The 12,247-nt window shown below is 46.0% G+C and overlaps 3 protein-coding genes across 4 annotated transcripts; 2 read left to right on the top strand and 1 right to left on the bottom strand.

Annotated features, from left to right (window-relative positions):
* Positions 1–203: 203 nt before the first annotated feature.
* On the bottom strand, positions 204–1,659 carry LOC136963585 (uncharacterized). The gene is made up of 3 exons (XM_067257737.1): positions 1,638–1,659; positions 1,358–1,393; positions 204–1,239 (listed from the first exon to the last, which is right to left on the bottom strand). The coding sequence occupies exons 1-3, from the start codon at positions 1,657–1,659 to the stop codon at positions 581–583; spliced, it is 717 nt and encodes a 238-aa protein (XP_067113838.1). The 3' UTR covers positions 204–580.
* Positions 1,660–1,965: 306 nt separating this feature from the next.
* Positions 1,966–3,851, top strand: LOC136963376 (succinate dehydrogenase [ubiquinone] cytochrome b small subunit A, mitochondrial-like). Of its 2 annotated transcripts, none has more exons than XM_067257486.1 (4): positions 1,966–2,122; positions 2,328–2,441; positions 2,558–2,711; positions 3,116–3,851. In XM_067257486.1, exons 1-4 carry the CDS (start codon positions 2,074–2,076, stop codon positions 3,279–3,281), a joined length of 483 nt encoding a protein of 160 aa, XP_067113587.1. In that variant the 5' UTR covers positions 1,966–2,073; the 3' UTR covers positions 3,282–3,851. The 2 variants fall into 2 exon arrangements, with proteins under 2 accessions (XP_067113587.1, XP_067113588.1); XM_067257487.1 differs by having other exon boundaries at positions 1,992–2,122; positions 2,561–2,711.
* A 511-nt stretch (positions 3,852–4,362) lies between these two features.
* Positions 4,363–11,700, top strand: LOC136963026 (carotenoid-cleaving dioxygenase, mitochondrial-like). Its single transcript, XM_067256999.1, has 12 exons — positions 4,363–4,401; positions 5,173–5,374; positions 5,626–5,837; positions 7,439–7,554; positions 7,680–7,782; positions 8,125–8,253; positions 8,474–8,634; positions 9,011–9,178; positions 9,356–9,493; positions 10,314–10,496; positions 10,740–10,850; positions 11,345–11,700. The coding sequence occupies exons 1-12, from the start codon at positions 4,374–4,376 to the stop codon at positions 11,459–11,461; spliced, it is 1,668 nt and encodes a 555-aa protein (XP_067113100.1). The 5' UTR covers positions 4,363–4,373; the 3' UTR covers positions 11,462–11,700.
* The last annotated feature ends 547 nt before the right edge of the window (positions 11,701–12,247 follow it).

The raw sequence follows: 12,247 nt of genomic DNA, 5'->3' as shown, positions 1-12,247 counted from the left end.
CTCTCCAGCTGGCTGAGTCTCATTAATGAACAGTCACGACCTCCTCGTGGACTTTGCTCTCCTGGGAACATCTGGGCTCCATTCCCAGCTGCTCATCTCTGGCCTGATCTACTGAGAGGTTTGTACACACTATATTTACTCTTAATACTTAAATTACATATTTATTTAGCATACGCTTTCATACAAAGTAAGTACAAGTCATGTATATAGAGAATACAGTAGAAGATGAAGGATCAGAAGTGCAGAGTTCTAGTTAACAGTAACAGTGCAGTGGTCAGACTTAAGGACCGGTCTGTATTTACTATCCACATTGTATAGTAACATCTCAGCTACCAGTGACCAAGACTGAAAATTGCAAGACTTGTGTCTTGAGATTTAAGACATATTTGTCTTATGTGGAATGGTTCCTGTGAGATGTTGCCCCTTATTTGGGCACTGACATACACAGGAGTCAAAATAGGGGTAGAGTGCCTTTTTGGGGCAGATTTATTAACTATTCTCTAAATGATTTGCTTACAATGTTTAATTAATATTTGAAAAGTAAAATTGTGAAATATTTTATATGCTATAAAATAGTGTTCTAACGCAAATTAGGACACCTGTGCTTTTTCTGAAAGGGGCAAATTTGCTTATTGCATTTCCAGCAGTTTTGGAGAGGGTGAGGTCCGGTGGAAGACGCCTGACGACAAATACATCCTGACCCTTCCTCTGCCCTTCTCTTCGTTTTAATCTGACGCCGCAGCTTGTGGCGGGTCTCATCATCAATGCAGCAAGCAATATCCACAACTTCAATCCTGGCCGGATCCCACACACAGTCTTCTTCACGTCCTGACTTGATGGAAGTGATTCCACTATTGGGAGGCACCCAGGCACAATCATACTCCACATGCCATGTTTTCTGGAGTGGATGGTTATCGCAGTCAATTTTCTTTACTTTGCCCACCCTCACACTTAATTTGAACACCACGGCATCTTTTCTGTCACTGAGTTGCGGGTAGCACTTTGCCTTATCGATGTTGCGACTCACGTAGACACCCGCTCCCAACAGTCCATCTCGGGACCGTTGAAAACCGTTGTCGATTATATCCTCAGCATATTTCAGATATGTACCGTGAAACATGGTGTACACGCGCCCTGATGTGGGCTCCTGAGCAGTACGCAGTCCCCTCTTCTCTTCCACCGCTTCCCAACCGGAGAAATTGATTTCCATCTCGACAAACTTACACCAAGACGATATTTCTGTGGGCAACATAGTAAACAAAAGTGATCAATATTGCCTTGATAAAGCTTAACACTCCTGACACTCCCTTTATATAGAAAGTTTAGCATTATATGTGGTTTTTATAACAACACTCACCTGTTGAGGGGCAGGATATGCTATGTTTTACTTTCACTTTTGATTCTCACGATGGGACTTAACTTTCATTTGTGGTTACGTTTTTAAAGTCGCATTACCCTATATGGGCTAATCAACATGCATAGAAAATAACATTTCACACGCTGCCTTAGTACATGACTTGTGGTAGGCCTAATTGCTTCTAAGATAAATGAATTAATAGGTCAACACGCTCTACAATTAAGGAGATTTGGCTAAATCTTGGCATAATGTAGGGTAGGCTAGTTTACCGGTGACCCACACATGGTCTGTAACTGTCCCATTTGGGAGTTGAACAAAATGATCATTGGATGTAGGCCAGGCCTATGTGTGTTTATATATAGGCCTATAGATATACCCAAGCTAGATTGGCAGACACACTCCAAAGCTTAGCAATGAAGGTTTGGCGAAGGTGTAGAAAGCTTGTGGGCGCTTCGCGTCCTGCAAGCGCAATAAGTGCACCTGCAGGAGCAGGACCATGTTATTATGTAGGCCTATACATTCGCGACGGACCGGAGCCTTGCCCGTCCCACCTGAAGAGGGCAGCAAAACATCGTTGTAGCGTCCGGCACATGAATCGGAAAGGAAGAAGAAGAAAGCAGGACGGAAGGCGGCTTGTTGAATTCTTGAATAACGGGAGCATCTCAGTTGCGCAACCAACCTATCCGTGCTCATGACCTTGCCAAAGTAGTACCATCATGGCTTGCGCAGTTAGGAAGACCAGCCTGTGTATTAGAGGCGTTAAACGTAAGTTTAAAATTGAGCATCATTTATGTGTTTAGCAAACAGATCATTTCCCACAATAGCCCAATACATTTGTGTCGTGAACGAAGTGTCAAATGGGACAGCTACTGTAGAAATACAATTTTGCCACTCATCCCTTTTTGTTTGTTGTTTGTTTTGAGTGTCTGAAGTCATTGTTTCTAAGCATATTGTTTATTTTCCTCCTCAGCTCTGTGTCTGAACTCCCTCTTGTCTCGAGGACTGGTGGTGGCGAGCAGAAAGAGATGGGATGAAGAACCGCACAGACTCGCGACAGTGAGACGTTCCGTCACAACCCACTCAGGTAAATAGTGCGCCTGTTTGTTTTGGATTAAAACATATTGTGTGCTTGCGTATAGGCCTATGGGAATGCCAGAAAAAGACCAGCACTAAACTCGTTCTTGTATTTATAACACTTAGCAGCTGCTTTGGTCTCCAAGGCTGCATCCACGCACTGGACGAGTGAAAGAGTAGTCAGCGTCGTGTTACTGGGAATGGCCCCCGCAGCTTACCTGTACCCGGGCGCAGTGTTGGACTTCTCCGTTGCAACAGCACTTACTCTCCATGGTCACTGGTAGGTCAGCATCTATCTTGGTTTCCATAGGAGGAGAACATAGCTTACAACGGGTTAAAGAAGAGGATATGCTATAAACCTGTCTGAATGTGTCCCATACTTGCTAATGACTATAATCATCACCTATATGCTTTGGGTTAACCACTGAACTAACCACTTGACTTTCCACCAACCAATGAAATTCTCAGAAATGCATGTCTGGGCCTTGATGATCTGATATTCTTAATAAATAGGCCTACACTATTTGTATTTTGCTAAGGATAAATATGTCTGCTAAATGAATAAATGGTCTAAAGATGTTATGTTGTACTTATGGACTGTGTGTCCAAAAGTCTAAAAGCTTCTGATCAGTGAAAAGCTGTGGAGTAAAAATGACCTCATGTTTCCATCCTGGTGGTTCACAGGGGGGTCGGCCAGGTAGTAACAGACTATGTCCACGGTGACCTGAAGATCAAGCTGGCCAAAAGCGTTCTGTTTGTCACTTCCATGGTGACCTTCGCTGGTCTGTGCTACTTCAACTACAACGATGTGGGCCTCTGCAGAGCAGTGGCCCTGCTCTGGGGTCTGTAGGCATGACTGACAGAGGAAATAACATTATTCACTGCCTGGACCAATATACCTGGACCTGTGTTCAGACTCAAGGGAAGGGGGGGAGGGGTAATATTGTTTGCAATGTCTGTATGTTTTGTTTCAAAATTGCCCTCAAATAATGCACAGTATGTGCCAATAACAAAGCTTTGAGCATCTGTGTACATAAAAGATATAGAATAATCAATTTTTGAAATAATCTAGATATAATAATCAATTTTGTTCTTGTCGAGACACGCTTGCATCTGTCAAAAAGCGGGGGAAGTGCACATATTGTAGATTAGTTTCCTGTATAGGCCTGTAGTTAAGGTAAAGAAGTGGAGATTATCAAGCATTTCCTTTGTTGAGTTTGTAGTGACACTGATTGCTGTCAACCTGTGAACAAAAATAACTTTGGCCTCTGATCATGCTGCTTCTGAATGATAATTATTTATGTAAATAATAAAAGATGAATGAAGGAATTTCTAAAACCAAATACAGGCCATGCATGAATCAGATCTGAATCACTTTACTGTTGCCTCAATGTCAAATAAAAATGTAGTAATTGCATGGCTTTAATAACTTGGATTGGATTGTTCATTTTGTTTGTTAAAGCTCTGTGAATCTGGACACCAGTGAAAATTGATAGCTTTGTGGGAAAACAAAAATATGCATAGCGTAAATGACAAACTATTATTGTACCATATGACTATGACTGTTACAATTATGCTGTAAGTAGACTATAACATGTAAAATACATTTAAACATTTAAAATAGGATAGTAGCCTACAGCAAGCCATCTTAAGCCTAACACACCCTAGTTAAAAAAATAATATTTGTTCGTTACTGTAAATAATTATGTAGCCTACAGTAGATATGTTTTGTAAGATGTGTTGGGTTAAAATGACCACAAAGGATTTTAAATGTGTAGACTACTAGTAGTATAATTCTGTAGGTTACTTGAAAATGTGCTGTTCAATCTGTATCGGGTTTCAAGTTCATGACGTAACGAGCAGTATAGACTATATAAACATCCCACCAGTGTGAGACGGCAACTTCCTCTATCTTCTAGCCTGTAGAAATCTTTGGTCAGTCATGTCACCTGTGAAAGATGAAATTTCAGGTACGTAGTTTATTTTTTTCATAGGTTTTGTACAACTACTTATACTATTGTTATGATCATCTCCTTATCTCAATCTGCTGTAGCTAAAACACGTTAAGCCTATGTAGCCTAATGTATGCAATATGGAACAAAAAAACATGCGTTGCAAATGCAACATAGAAAGTCCCGCACTAAGCGTTGATACTATGACTATTATATAGCCTACACATATCAACAATAATAACACGCGTCTGCGTAGGCTACACCAACATTCACTGTCAGAAAATATTCGTTTTAATATCTTCGTTTCTTGACGTAGCATACTGTAACATTGACCATGTCAGAAGATTAACTTTTGAAATAGACTAGGCGATTAAGGCTTATTTAGGATTCACATTTCAGAAAAATATATACTTGGAAACGTAGCTGTCACCGCAATTGCATTGATCGAGCCGATGGCTTTTAGGATAGTAAACCGATCCCTTGAGGTAACGCCTTGTAAACACCGCGTACGTAGATTAACCCTGTGCTGTACCGAGGGTTAACAGCAGTATCCCGTGATAGTAGAAGTTTGGTGAAAGTTTGGTGAAATAACTTGCACCATTAAACCGTAATGAAGTGTAACCTATATAGCAGTTGTTGTTAAATGGTAGTTGATGCAACCTGCAAACGGTTGTCTGTTGTGCTACAATACAGTTGGTCTGTTACCTACAATGTTGCTTTGGACAAAAGCGTGTTGTAAGTGAATACACCGTAACGTAAATGTCTATCGCACGTCGCGTCCTACTGAAGACACCGAGCCCTCCGGTGGTGCCAAGCATGAGGAGCCAGCCTGTCCGGAGCTGAGGGGGCTGGAGTCCATCGCCCCCCTAGTCCGCTCCGTGGAGGAGACGCTCGAGCCCATAGCTACGGAGGTGCGGGGCAACATCCCCTCCTGGATCTCCGGCAGCCTGCTCAGAAACGGACCTGGGAAGTTTGAGTTCGGAAACCAAAAGTGAGTCGACTCTTCTTTTATGCCCATTTTGGTAAAAAATACTATTAAAAAAAACAACAACAAAAAAACAATAAATGTGTTGTCAAAGTGAGAAAGGGAGTCTTTTCAAAATAAATATCAACCATTGAAAAAAAAAGAAACGTTAAATGACACAAAATGATACCTTTGAGAGCAAAGTGAAATTTGGAAAAACAGGGAAAAGGTGTTAGATATTCAGTGTTGATATCCCTGTTATGGTTTGCCTTCCACAGCTTCAACCACTGGTTTGATGGGATGGCTATGTTGCACCAGTTTAAGATCCAGGACGGTCAGGTGACCTACAAAAGCCGTTTCCTGCAGAGTGACGTCTATAAGAAGAACAGTGAGAAGGATCGCATTGTCGTGTCCGAGTTCGGAACCCTGGCCTTGCCGGACCCTTGCAAAAACTTCTTTCAACGTTTCCTCTCTCGCTTCGAAATGATCCGTGAGTTACTATGTGGGTGAGGGCAGGGTTGAGTAGGGGTGAGTGTTGGGTAGGTAGAGGGCAGGAGGGAGTAGAGGGGGGAGTGTTGGGTAGGTAGAGGGCAGGGGGGAGTAGAGGGGGGAGTGTTGGCTAGGGAGAGGGCAGGGGGGAGTAGAGGGGGGAATGTTGGGTAGGTAGAGGGCAGGGGGGAGTAGAGGGGGGAGTGTTGGGTAGGGAGAGGGCAGGGGGGAGTAGAGGGGGGAGTGTTGGGTAGGGAGAGGGCAGGGGGGAGTAGAGGGGGGAGTGTTGGGTAGGGAGAGGGCAGGGGGGAGTAGAGGGGGGAGTGTTGGGTAGGGAGAGGGCAGGGGGGAGTAGAGGGGGGAGTGTTGGGTAGGGAGAGCGCAGGGGGGAGTAGGGGGGAGTGTTGGGTAGGGTTGAGTAGATGATGTGAGGGGACTCATGTATAAGGCCAGCTTTTAAATCCTTGTTTCTCCTCTTTGATGTTTTTTTGCCTTTCTTAACTTAGAAGCACAAAGTCCCACATTGTGCATATGGATAAGGTGGATGTGTCTGTACTGTACATGCAGTCTTACACTAGTGCTACGGTGGTATTTACCACATTTCATAACATCCCATGTGGAGAGGAAATAGAACAAATTGAAGTCGCAAATAGATAAAATAGATAAATATATCCATGTACTAATACAGCACATAATCCATTTGTAATGGAGCTACAATAGTAATAGTATGACCTATATACTGAGCAGAAACAGAGGAATATCTGTTCTCTCAGATGTTATGAGGTTAGCATCAGTTTAGCTATTAAGTTTAAGTGTTAAAAAAACTATTTACCAGTGCAAATTTCAAAATGCGATTATTTTCAAAAGTGGAAAAACTTTTTGTCAGCACATCAGTGAAAGAAATAGAAAATAAATTTTTTCAAATGAGGAACCACTCTCGTTTCCGTGGTTTCAGCTCTTACATTCAAGTGGAAACGAAGAAAAAGGGAAGAGGCCAAGGAATGTGTCAGGGGAATTCATATTTCAAACATCCATAAACTGAGCTCAGTAACGTAGGATGAGGAGCGTCAGAGACAGGAGGGTGGAGGGGATGGCCTCGCTCCAGAGACAGGAGGGTGGAGGGGATGGCCTCGCTCCAGAGACAGGAGGGTGGAGGGGATGGCCTCGCTCCAGAGACAGGAGGGTGGAGGGGATGGCCCTGCTCCAGAGACAGGAGGGTGGAGGGGATGGCCCCGCTCCAGAGACAGGAGGGTGGAGGGGATGGCCTCGCTCCAGAGACAGGAGGGTGGAGGGGATGGCCCCGCTCCAGAGACAGGAGGGTGGAGGGGATGGCCGCGCTCCAGAGACAGGAGGGTGGAGGGGATGGCCGCGCTCCAGAGACAGGAGGGTGGAGGGGATGGCCCTGCTCCAGGGTTGTGTAATGTGCTTGTGTGTTCACATGGGACGAATCAGGGAGTTGCTACAGCAGACTTGAATTTCCACCATGTGTGCAAGCAGAAAGTAAAAAAAGAAGTTTGTACAAAGTGTACCACAAATGAATTACACACACTTGTAAAATTGAAAAGTTAACTTTGATGTTAAATGTTAACTTGTCTTGTGTAGAGCCTACGGATAATGCGAGCGTGAGCTTTGTCAAGTACAAGGGAGACTACTATGTCAGCACCGAGACCAACTTCATGCACAGAGTGGACCCTGACAGTTTAGAGTCCGTGGAAAAGGTAGACACAAATATTACTAATATGATTTGAAATGCAATTTATTGCTATGTGGTAACATGTTAGAACTATGTCGCTACATGGGAACATGTCATAGCTGTGTAGTAACGTCTTCCCATTCTCTCCAGGTGGACTGGAGCAAGTTCATAGCAGTGAACGGGGCTACGGCCCACCCCCATTATGACCCCGACGGCACCGTGTACAACATGGGGAACTCCTATGGAGCCAAAGGTCAGACCGATCCTCCAGAGAGTTATTATGGCTCAGTTAAAACCGGAGACGCCCTGTCGTTGCACATCGCTGTCTCGCTGGAGTCAGAGTCGAGACTTGGCCGCTTAGAGGGGGTTCTTTGGTGACCTCACAATCTGGCCGGAGCTCTCGCGCTGTTGCCACGACGACCCCCGGGGGAAAAAAAAGCATACGCACGCTCCTCGAGAGAAACACAAACACGGAACTTAAATCGCCATGGAAATGTACAAATACGCCGTGGTTGTCTGTGGAGGATGTAAAGTAGGACGTAAACATGGTAGACACAGTGCGGGCCGCGTTTGACAGGTGTTTATGTGTTTCCAGGCGCCCTGTACAACATCATCTCCGTCCCGCCGGCCAAGAACGACGCCCAGGACACCCTCCATGGGGCGAAAGTGTTGTGCTCCATAGTCCCAGCAAACAAATCCCATCCTTCCTACTATCACAGCTTCGGTAAGCCAGCCATCTCACTGTCGTTACAGACCAGTCCTGGACTCTGACCAGCTAAATGCTGTTCAACTACACATTTCTGATCCTTGATTTTCTGGTGTAGTTTGTAAGATGGGTATATGGCTAAATGAATACAATGTAAATGTCCCACACTGTCCCCGCCCCCAGCAGGGCAGCCCCGGGGTGCGTACCCATGCGTGACTGAATCTCTCTCCTCCCTCAGCCATGTCCCAGAACCACGTGGTGTTCATCGAGCAGCCCATCAAGATGGACCTGCTGAAGATCGTCACCTGCAAGCTGAGGGGCAAGGCTCTGAGCGAGGGCATCTACTGGGACCCCGAGCAGGAGACCGTCTTCCACCTGGTGGACAAGCACACGGGCAAGGTGAGACGTCCACCAGCCTGGTAGTGAGCTAATGAATAAGGTCTAATGTTGTTTGTGTAGACCCTTTTAACAGGCATGTAGGCATGCATGTAGCCGAGTTGATTTGGTTCAGCTCACTCCTCAGTGTAAACACCGCCCACCCACACCATTGAATTTACTTAATTGCTTAATTAAGTAAAGGAAGACTGACAAGAGACCCCATGACACCTGTCACATGACCCCATGACACCTGTCACAAGACGTCACAGATGCCCACAGATCCGCACCGACAGCCCTCCTAACACCTGCCTTGTTTACCCCCCCCCCCACACACACACACACACCTGTCTTCTCCCACATCTCCCACATCTCCCACATCTTCCCCATCTCCCCCCAGGTGAACTCAGTGAAGTACCACACCAAGCCCCTGTCCACCTTCCACCAGATCAACGCCTTCGAGGAGGACGGCTTCTTGGTGCTGGACATGTGCAGCTCTGACAGTGGGGAGGCCATCAACAACTACCTGATCCAGAACCTGCGCCAGTCAGGGGAGGCCTTGGACCAGGTCCGAACACACACACACAAACAAACACACAAACACACACCTACATATGTAATCCCTCACACACACACACCTACATATGTAATCCCTCACACACATACCTAAATATGAATGCTTTAACACAATTTAAATCCTGAGTGTGAGGACTGAGGCGAGGGTGATGTCCCGTGTGTTCTTCAGGTTTACAACAACATGAACAAGGTGTTTCCCCGGAGGTTCGTCTTGCCTCTCAATGTGAGCGCTGACACGCCGTCAGACGAGAATCTCAACACCCGGCCCTCCAGCCTGGCCACCGCCGTGAAAATCAGCAAAGACAAGGTAGCCCTGACATGCGCTTGAGCATTTTAAATATACTTTTTTCTGGCAAATTGTAAAGCCTTTTCACTCTACAAAAAAAGACGAAAACAAATGAACAAAACAGGAGAAAAACGACAACAAAGAGAAACAAAAAAAGGTGTTGGAGATGCTGTTCTCTTCTGTGATGATGAACACACTGGGTTTGAAACCAGAGCTGAACCAATCCCAGCTCTTCACAATTCAAACACAGGAGCTGCATGTTGTACAAAGTTCAGTTTGTCTACAGCCCTGAGCCATATTGACTTCAGTTGGTTAGAGTTTAACATACTGTAGATTGCTAGTTTAGAGTTATTTGGAAAAGGCTATGATCCGTATGCTAAAGGTCACTTATAACATCCCATGAAACACTGGTAACAACGAGAAGTTATTCATTCATCTCCTAACTTCACGGATCAGCCATATAGGGGTGGTCAGATGGCTGAGCGGTTAGGGAATCGGGCTATTAATCAGAAGGTTTCCGGTTTGATCCCAGGCCATGCAAAATGATGTTTTGTCCTTGGGCAAGGCACTTCACCCTACTTGCCTCAGGGGGAATGTCCCTGTACTTACTGTTAGTTGCTCTGGATAAGAGCGTCTGCTAAATGACTAAATGTAAATATAGATTTACATTTAGAAGGGTTTTGTCCAGAGAGTCCTCCAGACTTGAACAGACTGTTGATCGTAGTTATCCAGAAAACGCTGTAATCCGAACACTAAAGGGCTAAGGTGGTAAAGCAGTTTTTTTTTTTTTTTTACAACAAGCGGTTGTTCACCCCTCCCCCCCCCCCCACACACACATCAGGTTTTCTGCCAACACGAGGATCTCCATGGCAACGACCTGTGTGAGTACGGCGGTCTGGAGTTTCCTCAGATCAACTACAGCAGGTGTAACACCCGGCCTTACCGCTTCTTCTACGGCTGTGGCTTCAGACATCTAGTGGGAGACTCCCTCCTCAAGATGGACCTGGAGGACAAGACCTTGAAGGTGGGCCAGCTAACACACACACACACACACACACACATTAAGCCATCGAGGGTGTTAAGAAGTGTTAAATATAGTCAACACGTGTTTTGGTGAACTGGCTACAGTGAATGACATCCTCATGTCAGTGTAGGATATCAGCAGCAGTGTGTGTGTGTGTGCACGTGTGTTTTGCGTGTGTTTTGCGTGTGTGGTGTGTGTGTGGTGTGTGTGTGTGTGTGTGTGTGTGTGTGTGTGTGTCCTCAGGTGTGGTACCAGAAGGGCTTCTTCCCATCAGAGCCGGTGTTTGTCCCGTCCCCTGATGCTGTGGATGAGGATGATGGTGTCATCCTCTCTGTGGTCCTCACTCCTTCAGAGGTAAAGACCAGCTGGCCTGGGCTGGGCTGGCCTGGGCTGGGCTGGGCTGGCCTGGGCTGGCCTGGGCTGGGCTGGCCTGGCCTGGGCTGGCCTGGGCTGGCCTGGGCTGGGCTGGCCTGGCCTGGGCTGGCCTGGGCTGGCCTGGACTGGGCTGGCCTGGGCTGGCCTGGGCTGGGCTGGCCTGGGCTGGGCTGGGCTGGGCTGGCCTGGGCTGGCCTGGGCTGGCCTGGCCTGGGCTGGCCTGGGCTGGCCTGGGCTGGCCTGGGCTGGCCTGGGCTGGCCTGGGCTGGCCTGGGCTTGACTGAAAAACAGCAGCTGTCCAAGTCAGAAAATGCAGACTGTACGGTAGTGATATAACAGAATGTGAAGAATGTAAACAATCCAGATCAGCTGAACTCAGAACAGAACATCATCTCATTAACACAGGTTACAGTCTCATTCCCAGTGTCGACAGGGTTTAATATAATATAATAAAGTTATTCTCGTCCCTCCAGGACAAGGCAACGTTCCTCCTGGTTTTGGATGCAAAGACCTTTGAGGAGTTGGGGAGGGCCGCGGTACCTGTGAATATTCCTTACGGATTCCACGGGACCTTCAATGCAGCTGTTTGAATCTGCATAACACCAGACCACCAGTGCCAACACCCTAACCTCTGACCCCTAACCCTAAACCTACACACCAAGTCCAAACATCTTAACGCTACTCCTGACTCCCAACCCTCTAACCTTGAACCTCCACCCCAGGTCCCAACACCTTAAAGATGCTGTAAAGTGAAATTGAAAATTCGTTTTAAGTTAATAACACCACAGAAGAATGTGTTGTTAACTACCCGTCCAAATTTGAATGGAAAAAAAAGTATGTTAAATTAGACTTTGAAATTGTGAGTCTCTGCTTGAGACTGGGGGGCGTGTCGCCTGAAGGAACTGAAAGCTCCGCCTACTCTAATTTATTGAATTTAGCAACAACAGCAACACTAGCTAAATCAATTGCAGAACAGACCTACCTGCAGTCTCTGAGTGTTTCATGAGTTAATTACTTTGTCTTTGCATTGTACCAGCTGAGTAACAGAATGCAACCGCCTGTGATCTGATAGATAGGTCGCGGTGAGGAAGATAGGTTGGGTTTTTGCCACGCCTATACAAAACCTGAAACGGTCTAACTCCACATTTCAGTGCGACAAAGTTTTCGCGCTTTGAACATGCTTTCAGGAACTCATTTCACACGTATATAATGTAGAGAAGCAAATCATGGAATTTGCTTTACAGCATCTTCAACCTTGCCCCATAACCCTGAACGCTCAGTGTCAACACCCTTTCCAAACTCTAAGGATGTGGGAACAGATGTTCTTGTGTTGGAGGTCTGTACTCATACTTATACTGTGAAGAACAGAGGCTCCG

The sequence above is a fragment of the Osmerus mordax genome, chromosome 19, assembly GCF_038355195.1.
Source record: "Osmerus mordax isolate fOsmMor3 chromosome 19, fOsmMor3.pri, whole genome shotgun sequence".
NCBI lineage: Eukaryota > Metazoa > Chordata > Actinopteri > Osmeriformes > Osmeridae > Osmerus > Osmerus mordax.
The sequence above is the reverse complement of the archived record's forward strand: the minus strand, read 5'-3'. Positions and strand labels throughout refer to the sequence as shown.